The sequence below is a fragment of the Delphinapterus leucas genome, chromosome 16 (assembly GCF_059928025.1).
Source record: "Delphinapterus leucas isolate spDelLeu-1000000601 "Yukka" chromosome 16, BTC_Dleu_Yukka2, whole genome shotgun sequence".
In the NCBI taxonomy this organism is placed as follows: Eukaryota; Metazoa; Chordata; class Mammalia; order Artiodactyla; family Monodontidae; genus Delphinapterus; species Delphinapterus leucas.
This window is the reverse complement of record NC_143144.1, coordinates 75,992,391-76,007,160: the sequence shown is the minus strand read 5'-3', so window position 1 is coordinate 76,007,160 and position 14,770 is coordinate 75,992,391. Positions and strand designations below refer to the sequence as shown.

Genomic DNA, 14,770 nt, shown 5'->3' with positions numbered 1-14,770 from the left:
GAGAGAACAGACTTTTTTCAAAGTCTCAATGAACAGATGAATCCTAAAGAAGAGTTAGGATAATGGTGGTAGAAGATCCTAAGAAGTAGAAGGCAACAAAGGCCAGAGTGGAATAGGAAAAAGGGCTTTGGGAAAGATGTCCAAGAAAATAAAGTATATAAAATAGCTGATGTCTCTAAATATCTAGAGAGGAGATTTGGGCAATTGATGGAAAGTGTGCATTACCCATTCAGCAAATATTTATTGAGCATCTATGATGTCAGACACTGTTCTAGGTGCCGGGGAACAAGGCAGCATACAAATACCAAAATCATTGCTTTAAGGATCTGGTGGAAATTTTAGTGCAGCTGAGGCTGAATTTGTGATAAGTATATAGAAAACAAACAAATGTTTAAAAGAAACTTTTACCCCATCCTGAGGCAACTACATTCAATTCTTTCTGCTGATTCTTTCTGTATTTCTATATTTTTAAATTAACATGATTACATGTCACTTCTGTTCCTTTTTTTCTCCTTTGCATTATGTGTTGACTTCCCAGATGAAAGATGAGGATTTTGCTCTTTTTGGTCTTCTTTGTCCTTATCACATATATGAATCCTATATATCCTCATCCCCCTAGCCTCCTAAAGTTAAATTATACGGACTGCCCTGGTGGTGCAGTGGATAAGAAGACTCCACGCTCCCAATGCAGGGGGCCCGGGTTTGATCACTGGTGAGGGAACTAGATCTCAAATGCATGCCGCAACTGAGGGTTCGCATGCCACAACTAAGAAGCCTGCCTACCACAACCAAGACCCGGCGCAACCAAATAAATTAATTTAAAAATATTTTAAAAAATTATAATGTTGGTTAGGGGCTTCCCTGGTGGCGCAGTGGTTGGGAGTCCGCCTGCCGATGCAGGGGACATGGGTTTGTGCCCCGGTCCGGGAGGAGCCCACATGCCGTGGAGTGGCTAGGCCCGTGAGCCATGGCCACTGAGGCTGCGCGTCCGGAGCCTGTGCTCCGCGACGGGAGAGGCCACAGCAGTGAGAGGCCCGCGTACCGAAAAAAAAAAAATTATAATGTTGGTTAGATTAATATTGAAATTGTAACATTATTATGCTATTTAAACGCTATTGATAGCCGTATCATGCAATAAATTGTGATTCTTTTAATTTTCTATTCAAGTTTTTGTTTTCCTACCTTTAAGGCTTGGAACACTTTTCCCTCACACTTTTCACCTAGCTAACTTATTTATCTTTCAAGTCCTAGTGTAAATGTCACATTTTCAAGAAATCCCTGAAGGATCCTTTCCCCACAAGACTCCCTCACTAGAATAGATAGTGCTGTTCATTCCTCTTATAGAACTTCACTTTTTTCTTGCCTGGCACCTATCATGGTTGTAAATGAATAGTTATTTAGTAATAAGTCTCTCACTGAACCATACATACCATGAAGGCAGGGATGGTATCTCCCTTTTTCACCCCAGTATTTCCAATGCCTTTGGTAATTACTTGTAGACAGTGTTACGTAACATCCTCCTTAAAAATACGGACTTGGGGTGGGGGCAGAAGTGTGATTACCAGTGGTGGGAAGAGAAAACTTGCCATAGAGAAGTACTCTCATGGACCTTCCCTTGGCCTTTTAAATTTTCATAACTACTTATTAGTAGTGTCAAAACATCTTGCCCCAGGAAAATTAGAGGGTGAAATTATTAACATTATAAAGTAATTACATTTCAGTAGAATCACAGTGTCTCTTTAAGTAAAATCTGAGCAATTGTTTGCTTACAAATCACTGAATACAGAGGTAGAAACCAAAAGCTTAAGTGTTACTAGCCACTGCTGAATTGCTATCCAGCTGAAATTTCATATAAAGTAAATCTGAAATTATCACAATTTAAAAGCAGATGTTCGGGATGTTCCCTGGTGGTCTAGTGGTTAAAAGTCTGTGCTTCCCATGCAGGGGGCAGGGGTTCGATCCCTGGTGGGGGAACTAAGGTCCCACACGCCCTGCCGTGCAGCCAAAAAGTTAAATAAATTAATAAATAAATAAAAGCAGATGTTCATGACATATATTTAATTTGTGTATTACTGGCCACAAAGCTAAAGAGGGGGTTTCTCCATTCAATACCAGGGACTTGGCAACCCCCTCTGTTCAATGAATGAATGAACAAAGTGGTGGTAATGCCAAAAATTTGAAACAGCTCCCCCAAACTCATCAGAGCCAGATGTATGATATAGTACGCCAGTCATAGTTATCCCTGGGTATTAGTTGCAAGGAGTTGGTTCCAGGACCCCACGGATATCTGCGGATGCTCAAGTCCCTTATATAAAATGGCATACAACAGTGGCCCTGGGTGACCGGCCCTCTATACCTGCAGTTTCTACATCTGCGGATTCAAACAACCTTGACCCCTGGATACCCGGTGCAGAATGTAATCAGTTCACGGTGACAAATACAAAATAACCCCTTTTGCCCTAAGCAGGGCTTGAGACCTGAGTTCAGGTTCTCCAGCTCCCCACTTTCTAGATTCCATTCAGATCCTTCCGTTAATACGCCGTATTTCAGCTGGTAAGACTGGGATTTCTCAGATATAGTCCAGGCCTAGGGGCTGTTTCATTACAGAACTTGCATATTTCCCAAATTTCCTCATTCAAAGGTTACTGTTGACTTGATCTTTTGTGTGTGGTGATGCCACCGTCTTCATTCTGAGGGTGTCCTGACACACACGTCCTGTAGGAACCTCGCCAAAGCTCCTCGGCTGTTTCCAGCTTCTAGGCAGACACAGGCCAGGGTATGTTTTCACAGTTATGAACTTGCCTCTCAATCAGGAACTAGTCCCTCTGCAGTGCCTGAGATAACAGAAAGAGAGCTTGGGGTTTTTCAAAGTCCCCCTTATCTAAATGTACACCTTCCTCAGTGGGGTAAGACTTGATCCAGCTGAAGCAAAGTCACTACATAGGGTTTCGGGCAGGGAACCAGAAAAAAGAGTTGCCATCGGCAAAAACAAACAAACAAACACCAAGAGGACGCCGTGAGGTGAGCGGACACCAAAGGCTGCTTTACACTCTAGTTTTGCCCAGCGATAACTTTGAGGTCTCTTTGGGTTTGTGCTTTGGGGCTGTTGCAAAGCGTGTGCAAGGGCTCGCACTATAAATGTATAAACCGGACCTCGGGGGTTTCCCCCTTCGGTCCTGCAGAGTGACACCCAGCAAAACACCTCCCTCGGCCCGCGACGCCGGGCTCCGGATCCTGAGGCCGCGCCTGCCCTTCCTTTCGCCCGTTTCTAAGATGGCGGCCGCTCTGCCGCCGCGGTCCCGCCCCTCCCCGGCCCGCCCCCTCCCCCCAGCAGGCCCGCCCCGCCTCCCCGCCGCGGGACCGCGCAGCGCGCTCCTGCCGCCTCTCCCCGCGCGAGCTCCACCCAGGTCGCAGGCAGCGCGGTCGGCGGCGCCTATTTCCCGCCATTGTGCAAAGTGGAGGTTGGGGGCCCGCACGCGCCGCCTGCACGTCTCCGGCAGCGCCTCGCTGCCGCAGCCACAGCCGCCGTTCTCTGAGGCCCGGGGAGGCCGGGCGGCCCGCGCCGCGAGGCTCACCCTGCGTGGGAGGGCGCGGGCGAAAAGCGGCCGAGCCAGCGAAGAGGAGCAGCGGCTCGGGACGCCGGGCCGCGCCGGCTCCGGCCCGTCTGCGAGATGCCCTGTGGGGAGGATTGGCTCAGCCACCCGCTGGGGATAGTGCAGGGCTTCTTCGGTGAGTGGCGGCGCCGGGGGCGGGCTAGGGGGGGGCCGCTGAGTTGACGGAGCCCCGGGCCCGGCCCCGCCGCGCGGCCCCACACGGGGCTACCTCGAGGGCTCGCGCGGCCGAGACGGCCAGCCGGGCCTGCGCCGGCCGGCGCTCCACACAGCGAACTTCGGGCCGCGGCTTCCCGGGCCCGGCCGCAGGTGCCTCCCACCTGCCCGATTCGCGATTCGCAAGCGGCCAAGGTTACGCCGCGAGGAGCGGGCGGGCGGGCGGGCGGCCGTGATTGACGGCCTCGCTTCCCTTTTTGGCCCTGCTGGCGGCCCGAGCCCCGCGTGCGGCACAGCTCGGAGGGGCCCTTGAACCTTCGCGAGGGCCGGCGGAGATGGGGTGAAGGAAAAGCACTTTGCTTAGGGGAAGCCTGCAGGATATTTCAAAACTTCCGGTGTGTCGGGGGAGTACTCGCTCCCTCGCAGCAGAAGTTGGCTCTAACTCCTGTATTACACACATCCTCTCTTTTCGAGATAAGATATAGTGTTAACAGCTTAATTTTTCTTTAAGGGTGCCTTTAAAAACCAGCCGGGTCTCTATCTCCTCTTGTGCCAGAGGTAGCAAGAAGTGTTGAACTACTCAAACGCGCTCCTACATAGAAAGAGCTTAGAATGTGGCAGGCAAGCTTAGTAAATTTTAGCTGCAATTATTGTTAATGCCACTTTTCTGGTAAGGAAAATTCAGGTTTGTTTTCAGTTAACTGGGCATTTTGGCCACAACCCCCATGTCTTTTGCGCTTAGGAGTGGTAGACGCAAACCCGACCAGAAATCAGTGTGTTAGATCAGAACACCTGACGTGTCAGGAGGTAACTTAAACTTGTTGAGTGGCCTTCCTCACTTAAGACGTTGTGGGATATTAGTGAGAACGCCTATTAAGAAGCTCAGTAGTCCCCAGCAGCCAAAACCGATGGCAGAAAATGTGTGTACTTCTTGCAGGAAAGGCTCACTCAGCAAATCTTCATTCATTTTCCTTATAATTTGAACTAGTTTAGTTAGCTGGTTTCCCAGGCTGAAACTAGAAGCAGCAAATGAAGAGAAGGGCTGGATAGGCAACCGGAGTGTAGGCAGTGAACACCGACAACCTGATAAAGAAGAAATTTAAAACTATGCATATGTTGTTAAAAAAAATTTTTTTTTGAATCACTGTATATCCATCAAGAGTGCTTTTGAGGAAGGGGCATATACCTCTCCACTGAATCCTAGCGATTGATGTTCGTAATGAATACTGGAACTAATAATTGATTTCCAAAGTGATGGCACCAAAATGTGGAGTGAAGATTAAGTTGCACAGTAGGTTTAGGAGGGTTCAGGGGCGTAAATACGTTTTAGGAAAAATCTTTCAAAAGTAAGTTTTGGTGCTTAAAGGGTGAAGTTCCCATTATTGATGTTTAGAAAATTTATTTATGAGAAATACCCCTATCCTAGTCTTGCTGGATCAATGAGATGATTTTATATTTGGTATATATTTGAATGTATTTGTGTCAGATTTTGTCTCCTGCATGTATGATCCTAAGAGGCAGACGACTCATTACAGTACAAAAGGTGTAATTTGGATATAAAATATTGGCTTCACAGTATTTTGTAAAGTTTGTGTAGTGTTGTGGGAACCTGGACCTTGTGGATGTGTTTCCCTCCAGAATGTCTTATTCTCATACAGGTGTGTCTTACAGAGAAAACAACTAATACTTACAGTCATGATGTTTTTGTAGAAGCTGTTCTGATGTATAGTATATATTTTTGCTATATTTTCCTATCACTGTGAATATATTGAATAACTTTATCATAACAGCATTTACAGGTATGTTTGTGTGAGAAGTAAGTGAGGTGTTAAACTTGTAGACTCTTTTTGGTTTAGCAGGAAATTGTTTTGAATCCATCTTTCCCCCAGATAGAAAAGGAGTGCCCGTCTGTTGTGGTTTATGAAGCTTCTGGGCCCCGCCCCTGCCCAGCTCTCAGACCTCATCACTATATTCCCCCTCATATTGAACCTTCTTTCAGTTATTTGATTTTGAACCTTGCCTCTAGGCTTTCTGCATAGGCTATTTCCTTTGCCTGGTCCCCACTCCCTCTCCCAGGGCCACTTTCCTGGCTAAATCTTACTCTTCCTTTGGGAACCTCAGTTAGGTACCTCCTGCTGCATGTAATTATAGGATCCTGTGTGGCCTAGAAATTAGCTTGTAAAGCATGTTGTTGAAATCACTTGTTTCTTGGGTTCCTCGGCTGTATTTTAACCCTGGGAATTCAGGCCGTGTATCTGCTTTATTCACCTAGAATATACCTGTACATCAGAAGGGCTCCGTGAACATTTGCTGAGGAGAGGCAGTGGAAAGACTGATTAATCAATCAGAAATGGTATAAGTTGTGGTGGTTACTGTGACCACAAATCTAAACTAAGGACAGTCCTGGTGGACATTGTATTGGTTCAGAGAATGCGATGTGATCGTACCAGGTATGAGTTACTCTCACATGCAAATCCTAATTCTTTTTTCTTGGTTTGGATAAGAAACTTTGAAATTCTCTTAGAGGCCATTCATAACTGTATGAATCATAATTCATCTTTGTGAACCAATCCATATTTTGAATTTGTATCTGCCATATGACAATTGTTCGTATGTAAATTTTTTCCTATAAGCCTTCATAAAATGCCTTTTATGTTTCTGTACCAGTTTCTAAAAGATTTTATATGTAGAATCTTGAGGGCCAAAGGCTTAAGATTTAGGAATACTTTATTGGGCTCTGTTGTGTGCATAATGCTGATGGCTCAGTCCCCACAGTGCTTGTTCGTTTACTGACCCATATTAAATTGCTTCCCTTAAACAAGAGCAGGAATCTTAGATGAGAAAAAGTTTTGTATACTTCTTTTTCTTTTAATCATTTTTTATTTTAAAGAAGGAGTTTTTTTCCCGTGAATTAATAACTGCTGTTAATTTCAGAAAAGTAGGAATGCTTATCAACTGATTCTTTATGTACGTTCTCTTCAGTTTGCTGGTTGGGTCAGGATCATTAGTTCTGATTATATTCAAGGCACTTTGGTCATATCTAACAGAACTAGAACTAGACTAGCTCATGAAAAAAAGGACACTGGTGTGTGGAGGAGGGAAAGGAGTAGTATTTTATCACTAGTACTTTATAGAATTTAAAGCAATAATAAAATCATCTAAAAGTCTGTCTGCTTTTTTATTGTCACCATGATTCTGTACCGACAGTTCACCCCCTTTTGTCTGTACCCACCTTCGATCTCTCCTACCACCTGGCCCTTGTTAGACCACTGAAAAAAAGTGATTTGTTATAAGGCTATAAAACCCAAAAGCAGGGAGGGTGGCTTGGTATCCCAAGAGACTGCTGAATGGAATTGGAAAACTAGCAGGAATCCAACCAAGCAGTGCTTCTCAGTTTTTCTCCCTTAGGCTATGTTCATCTCTGCACACAAACTTTTATCTTTCTCTGTTCCACAGCTCCCAGTTTCACCTGTCAGTTCCAACCCACTTGAGCTAGCATCTTTATCTTAATCCCAAATTCCAGGGTTAGAGAATCTGATTGGCCCACCATGGAGTCAGGGGTCCACTAGTCAGCTATGGCCAGGGCAGTGTTATGTAGGATAGTCATAACTATTGAGGCCCATACCTCAGCAGTGGGGGAAGTTCTCAGAGAAGATGAATGGATTGGGCAGCTGTGGCAAAAGCATAAATACATATATCTATACATGTGCATATATGTAGATATATATACATGTACACATATGAATTTTAAAATTATTGAATAATAACTTGCCTATGGTTAAAAAAAAGCCAGCATGATAGTATTAAATGAAGAGTAGAAGTATGCTGCTCTTCTCCCACTGAGGTCACCAGTTTTAACTGTTTCCGATTATAGTTCTTTTTTCTTCATTGAGATATAACATAAAATTCACTGTTTTAAAATGTACAGTTCATTGGGTTTTAGTATGTTCACTATGAGTGCAATTATCACCACATTATTTCCATCACCCCAGAAAGAAGCACCATATCTGTTAGCAGCCACTCCCAATTGCCCCCTCCTCCCTTCTCTTGCAACCACTAATTTACTTCTGTCTATGGTTTACCTAATCTGGACATTTCATATAAATGGGCACATATAACTTGTGGCTTTTTGTGTCTGGTTTCTTTAACTTAGCATAATGTTATCGAGGTTCATCTATGTTGTAGCATGTATCAGTACTGTATTTGTACAGTACTGATACATGTATCAGTACTGTATTCCTTTTTATGACCAAAAATAATATTCCATAGCATGGATATACCATATTTTGTTTATTCATTTATCCATAGGTGAACACTTGGCTATTGTGAATAGTGCTGCTATAAACATTCATGTACAAGTTTTTGTGTGAATATATGTTTTCAGTTCTCTTGGTAATATGTCTCAGAGTGGGATTGCTGGGCCATCTGGTAATTTTATGCTGGAACTTTTTCCCAAAGTGTGTGCACCATTGTACACTTCCACCAGCAATGTATGAGGGTCCCAGTTTCTCCAGTCCACTTCAACACTTGTTATGATCTATTGTTTTATTAGTAATAGCCATCCTAATGGGGGTGAACTGGTATCTCATTGTGATTTTGATTTATATTACTGTAATGATAATAGTATAATAGTGTCTTTTCATATACATATAGGCCATTTATATATCTCATTTGGAGAAATGTCTCTTCAAGTTCTTTGCAGGTTTTTGTTGATATTTTTATTTTTTTTGGCCACGCCACGCAGCTTGCAGGATCTTAGTTTCCCGACCAGGGATTGAGCCTGCGCCCTCTGCAGTGAAAGTGCAGAGTCCTAACCACTGGACTGCCAGGGAATTCCCCTTTGCAGATTTTAAATTGGGGTTTTGTCTTTTACTGTTGAGTTATAAGAGTCCTTTATATATTCTGAATATTAGACCCTTATCAGATATATGATTTGGAAATATTTTCTACCATTCTATAAATTGTCTTTTCACTTTCTTGATAGTGTCTTCTGATGCAAATTTTTAATTTTGATGATGTCCAATTTATCTCTTTTTCCTTTAGTTGCTTATGCTTTTGGTGTCATATTTAGGAAACCATTGTCTTATGCAAGGTCACAAAGATTAACACCTATGTTCTTTCTAAGAATTTTTAAGTTTTAGCTCCTTACATTGAGGTCTTGGATCCATTTTGAATTAATTTTTGTATATGGTATGAGGTAGGGATCCGAATTCATTCTCTAGCATGTGGATATCTAGTTGTCCCAGCACGTTGTGTGTGTGTTTGTGTTTTAATATTTACCAGTTTATTTTGAAGGATATCATAAAGGATGCAGATGAAGACGTACATAGGGCAAGGTGTGGAAGGGTCCCTTGTGGAAGAGCTTCTGTCCCATGGAACTTGGGTGCGCTACCCTTTCAGTATGTGGTTGTGTCCACCAGTCTGGAAGCCCCACAGCACTGTTTGTTGAAAAAACTATTCTTCCCCCACTGAATGGGTTTGGCAGCTTTGTTTAAAAAATGTGTATGTATGTGTATCAATTGACCATAGATGTATAGCTTTATTTCTGAACTCTCAATTTCGTTCCGTTGATCTATATGTTTACCCTTCTGCCAGTACTATGTTGTCTTGATTACTGTAGGTTTGTAGTAAGTTGTTTTTATTTTTTTTTTGCAGAATAATTCTTTATTTTGTTTTACTTTAATTTTTGGCTGTGTTGGGTCTTCGTTTACTTTGCAAGGGCTTTCTCCAGTTGTGGCAAGCGGGGGCCACTCTTCATCGCGGTGCGCCGGCCTCTTCACTGTCGCGGCCTCTCGTTGTGGAGCACAGGCTCCAGATGCGCAGGCTCAGTAGTTGTGGCTCATGGGCCTGGTTGCTCCGCGGCATGTGGGATCTTCCCAGACCAGGGCTCGAACCCGTGTCCCCTGCATTGGCAGGCAGATTCTCAACCACTGTGCCACCAGGGAAGCCCTGTAGTAAGTTTTGAAGTGATATGTGAGTCCTCCAAATTTGTTCCTTTTTTTTTTTTTTTTAAAGATTGTTTTGGCTCTTCAGAATCCCTTGTATTTCCATATGAATTTAGGATCAGTCTGTCATTGCTGCAAAAAAAGGCACTTGGCATTTTGATAGGGATTGCATTGAATGTGTAGTGCGTTTAGTTCTTTTGGTAATAGAGAATAGTAAAGATTACAGATTCTATGGGATAGGGAGGGTGGGAGGGAGACGCAAGAGGGAGGAGATATGGGGATATATTTATATGTATAGCTGATTCACTTCGTTATAAAGCAGAAACTAACACACCATTGTAAAGCAATTATACTCTAATAAAGATGTTAAAACAAAAAACAAAACAAAACAAAAAAGATTACAGATTCTAGAGCCAGACTGCTTCTTAACTACAGGGCCATACCCAGGATATTTGTCTATAATCATTTTTTAATATCTCCCTTCTTTATACTACAGAATTATTTTCAGTAATAATCATGAAATAAAGCTATATGCAGTGCTTAAGGTAATTACATATTTTCAAAATAGACCTAGACATTGCTTCTATCAACTTCTCCCTGCCCATTTTAGAACTTTTTGTTGTTGAGTTGTTATGTTGATGTTGTTTCATATTGGTATGGGTACCACACTTTAGATTTGAATAAGTTTGTATTAATTGTATAATTAATGAATTCTTTGTATTAAGAATAACTTAGCAAGTTTCAGCAGACAAAACTCAACTGTTTACTTGGTAGTGTTTATACCTACCTAATAGTTTGAATTTTGGTCTTTTAGTTATAGTTTGATATAATAATATTTTATATAAAGAATTGTCCGATGACTAATAAGTGAATTTTGATAAAACTGAAACATCTGCAAAAGACACAAATTAGAGAGATACCAAATCTTTCCACTGATGTTACTAACATATTTTCATAATTCATTCTTTAGCTTTAAAACAAATAGCCATTTAAGAAGAATACATTTCAATTTTAAGATATGATTCAGATTCAGTAAAATTTTCATGTAGGAGTAAAATTTGCACCTACTGCACCTCTCACTTCTCACTGTTTCACTGATTTATTAAACACAAATAACAATTCCAACAAGTTGTCCCATGGAAGATAGAATTGAAGTAACTCAGGTTCTCCTTCTTCATCTTTACAATCACTGGGTTATTGTTTGTTTATTTAAATCTTTTGTATACATGTAGGACTCTAGAGTACCACAGGGCTTGGGGGATACTAACTGCTCTAACTAAATTTGGACTGTTGTGTACCACTGAGAAATTTACTATCCAGACATATTCATGTAGCTGTGTCTGTTGGGAGCCAAGTGTGTAACTGAGGATTCTTCAAATTAACTTCTATGTAGAATGCAATATTCATTAAAGGTTAAGTAGTAAAAATGTGCTAATTTGACACTACCACATATATTACTAAAACTCAGCAGTAGTTTTAGTTTAGTTCCCACAATTGTTTGGGATTAATACCAACAAAAGATTTTCCAAGGAAGAATATTTTATCACTGACATTGTTTAGAATTGCCAATTCAGAGTGATGGTAGAAGCAGAATGAATTTTAGTTGGTTTTATTAGTTTTAAATTCTCTGCAGGAAATGTATCTCTTATTGCTAGCACTTAGGGTAGACTACTCCTGCCACTTCTGTAGTAGGTCACTGCTTGGCCCCTCTTACTTCCTAACTTTGAGTGTGAACATGTCAAATTAATTAACCTTTCTTTACCTCAATTTTATCATCTGTAAAATGGGACTAATAAGAGAATCCAGTTTTTAAGCCTGTTAAAAGGATTAAATGAGATAATGCATATAAAGTGCTTAGAATAGTGCCTGGCACAGTCTTTTAAGCGTTCACTAAACATTAGCTACTATACTTTGGTAAAATTTATAATTTACAACCATTATTCTAAACAATATATATTTTACTTCCATTTGAGTCTCAATGTGTACTTTTCCCCCCATCCTCGTTTTTGAAGACTTCTTTAGAGCTGTTTTAAGTTCACCACAAAATTGAGCAGAAGACATAGAGATTTCCCAAATACCTCCTGCCCCACACATGCATAGTCTCCCCTCTGTTATCAACATCTACTACCAGGGTGGTGCATTTGTTGTAATTGGTGAACTTACACTGACACATCATTATCACCCAAAGTCCATAGTTTACATTATGGTTCATTCTTGGTGGTGTATATTCTGTCGCTTTGGACAAATGTATAATAATATGTACATACATACATTCATCATAGCAGCATACAGGATAGTTTCTGTGCCCTAAAAATCCTCTGCGCTCTGCCTGTTAATCCCCCTCTCCCCTCTAACCCCTGGCAACCACTGATCTGTTTTTTACTGTCTCCATAGCTTTTTTTGCCTTTTCCAGAATGTTATATAGCTGGAATCATATAGTATGTAGCTTTTTCAGATCGGCTCCATTCACTTGTGATATGCATTTAAGTTTCCTCCATGTGTTTTCCTAGCTTGATAAGTGCATTTCTTTTTGGCACTACATTCCATTGTCTGGGTATACCACAATTTACTTATCCATTCACCTAGTGGAGGACATCTTAGTTGCTTCTAAGTTTTGGCAGTTACAAATAAAAACTGCTATAAACATTTGTGTATAGGGTTTTCGTGGACATAAGTTTTCAACTCCTTTGGGTAAGTACCACGGAGTGCCATTGGTATGGGTAGAGTATGTTTAGTTTTATATGAAACTGCCAAACTGTCCTCCAGAGTTGCTGTACTATTTTGCATTCCCTCCAGCAATGAATGAGAGTTCCTCTTGTTCCACATCCTCTCCAGCATTTGTTAGTATTCTGGATTTTGGAGTGTAGAGGTAGCTCATTGTTGCTTTAATTTGCATTACCCTAATGACATAGAATGTGGTGCATCTTTTGCTTATTGGCCACCTGTATGTATTCTTTTTTTAAGAAATATCTTTATTGGAGTATAATTGCTTGACAATGGTGTGTTAGTTTCTGCTTTATAACAGTGAATCAGCTATACATATCTCCTATACATATCTCCTCCCTCTTGCGTCTCCCTCCCACCCTCCCTATTCCACCCCTCTAGGTGGTCACAATGTATATATTCTTTTGTGAGGTGTCTGTTCAGGTCTTTGGCACATTTTTTAATTGGGTTGTTCATTTTCTTATTGAGTTTTAAGGGTTCTTTGTCCTCCAACTTTGTTCTTTGTTCTTCACTATTGCTGGCCATTCTGGGTCTCTTGCCTCTCTATAACTTGAGATTCAGTTTGTCAGTATGCACAAAATAACCTGTTGGAATTTGATTGGAATTGCGTTGAATGTATAGATCAAGTTGGGAAAAAGCAACATCTTGAAAATATTGTCTTCCTCTCCATGAACATGGACTATCTCTCCATTTATTGAGTTCTTCTTTGATTTCTTTTGAGTTTTGTAGCTTTCCTTCTCTAGATCTTATACATATTTTGTTAGATTTATACCCAAAAACTTAATTTTGGGGAATGCTACTACAAATGATACTATGTTTTTAATTTCAAATTCTACTTGTTCACTGGGAGTACATAGGAGAAGTGATTGACTTTTGTATGTTAGCCTTGCATTCTGTAACCTTGTTTTAATAGCTTATTAGTGCCAGGAGGGTTTTTTTGGTTGATTCTTTTGGGTATTCTATGTGGAAAATCATGCCATCTGCAAACAGAGAGTTTTATTATTTTCTTTTCCTATCCATATACCTTTATTTCCCTTCCTTGTCTTACTGCATTAGCTAGGACTCCAGTACCATGTTGAAAAGGAGTGGTGAGAGAGGGGGCATCCTTACCTTGTTCCCGTTCTTAGTGAAAAAGCTTCTGGTTTCTCACTTATACTATTTTTAATTCTTCTGTTGCTTTCCTTTTAGATTTACAGGCATATTCTTTTTTCCTCCAACAATTTTAGATACTAATTCAAGGCTTTCACTGAGGAAATTAGTGTCTCTTTACTGCCCTCCATTGCTTCTACCCAATTTGTGTCAGTCATTGTATATTACCAAAGTTTATAATATTTATATTCTATCTGTGACTATAATTTGTGCTTCGTCTGATCATGTTAGAAAGGTTAAAAATCAGAGTAAATGAACTACTGAATATAACCAAAAAGAAATACATGGATATAGAGAGCAAACTAGTGGTTACCAGTGGGGAAGAGGAAGGAAGGAGTGGCAAGATAGGGGTAGGAGATTAAGAGGTACAAACTACCATGTATAAACTATCTTGTCATTAAATTTTTTTGGTTTAAGAATAGTCTTTTAAGAACAAGGTAAAATCATTTCTCTTAAACCCCAAGGTTTAATATCAAGCCATAATTTACAGTTTTTCATAATAAAATAGGTCTTGGACTTCATCAAATGCTTGGTTCTGTATCCCCCGAGAAGGTCATTTTTTTTTTCTTTAATCTTTTAGTGTGGCAGATTACACTAATAGATTTTCTAATAACAAACTGTTTTGCATTATTGGGATAAAAGTGCTGCTTGAACATGATTTTTTTAATATATATTCCATTGGATTCAGAAGTTAATAGTTTATATAGGAGTTTTGCTTCTTTATCTTTTGTGAAGTTGTCCTGAAACTTTGCAGAATTTTCTGGACTTGGGACTTCATGGGATTGGGAGGAAGGATTAGCTACTGTTTCTTTTGTTTCTCTCATTGATATTGGACCTACAATTTTTTTTGACCAAATTGTGATAAAAATAAGAACTCAGTCTTCTAATCTTGTGCCAATTTTGGCAACTTATATTTTTTCAGAAATTTATCCATTTTATCTGAATTTTCAAAATTATTAGTTCATACTTTATGATATTATATATAGTTTTTAGTATTTATCTATAGCATGTCTTCTTTTAAAGTTTTGTTACTTTTTCCTTATAGTGTTGTGTCTTATTTGTATCCTGTTGTTTTTATTTATTTGTATATTTTATTCTTTCTTTCTTTTTATCTTTTTCTCCTGTACAGGCGTGCCAGAAAATTTGTCTGTCTTAATATTAATCATTTGTATTGGTGTTTTTGTT

The 14,770-nt window shown here is 40.4% G+C and overlaps 1 protein-coding gene across 2 annotated transcripts in view; it reads left to right on the top strand.

Annotated features, from left to right (window-relative positions):
* Positions 1-3,380: 3,380 nt before the first annotated feature.
* MCMBP (minichromosome maintenance complex binding protein) overlaps positions 3,381-14,770 on the top strand; it is a 68,706-nt gene continuing 57,316 nt past the window's right edge. The window contains exon 1 of one of the 2 annotated variants that reach the window (XM_022568605.3): positions 3,381-3,729. In XM_022568605.3, coding sequence (XP_022424313.1) covers positions 3,672-3,729 — 58 coding nt within the window. In that variant the 5' untranslated portion in view covers positions 3,381-3,671. The remainder of the gene's footprint in view (positions 3,730-14,770) is intronic. The other variant, XM_022568607.2, reaches the window with a different exon arrangement.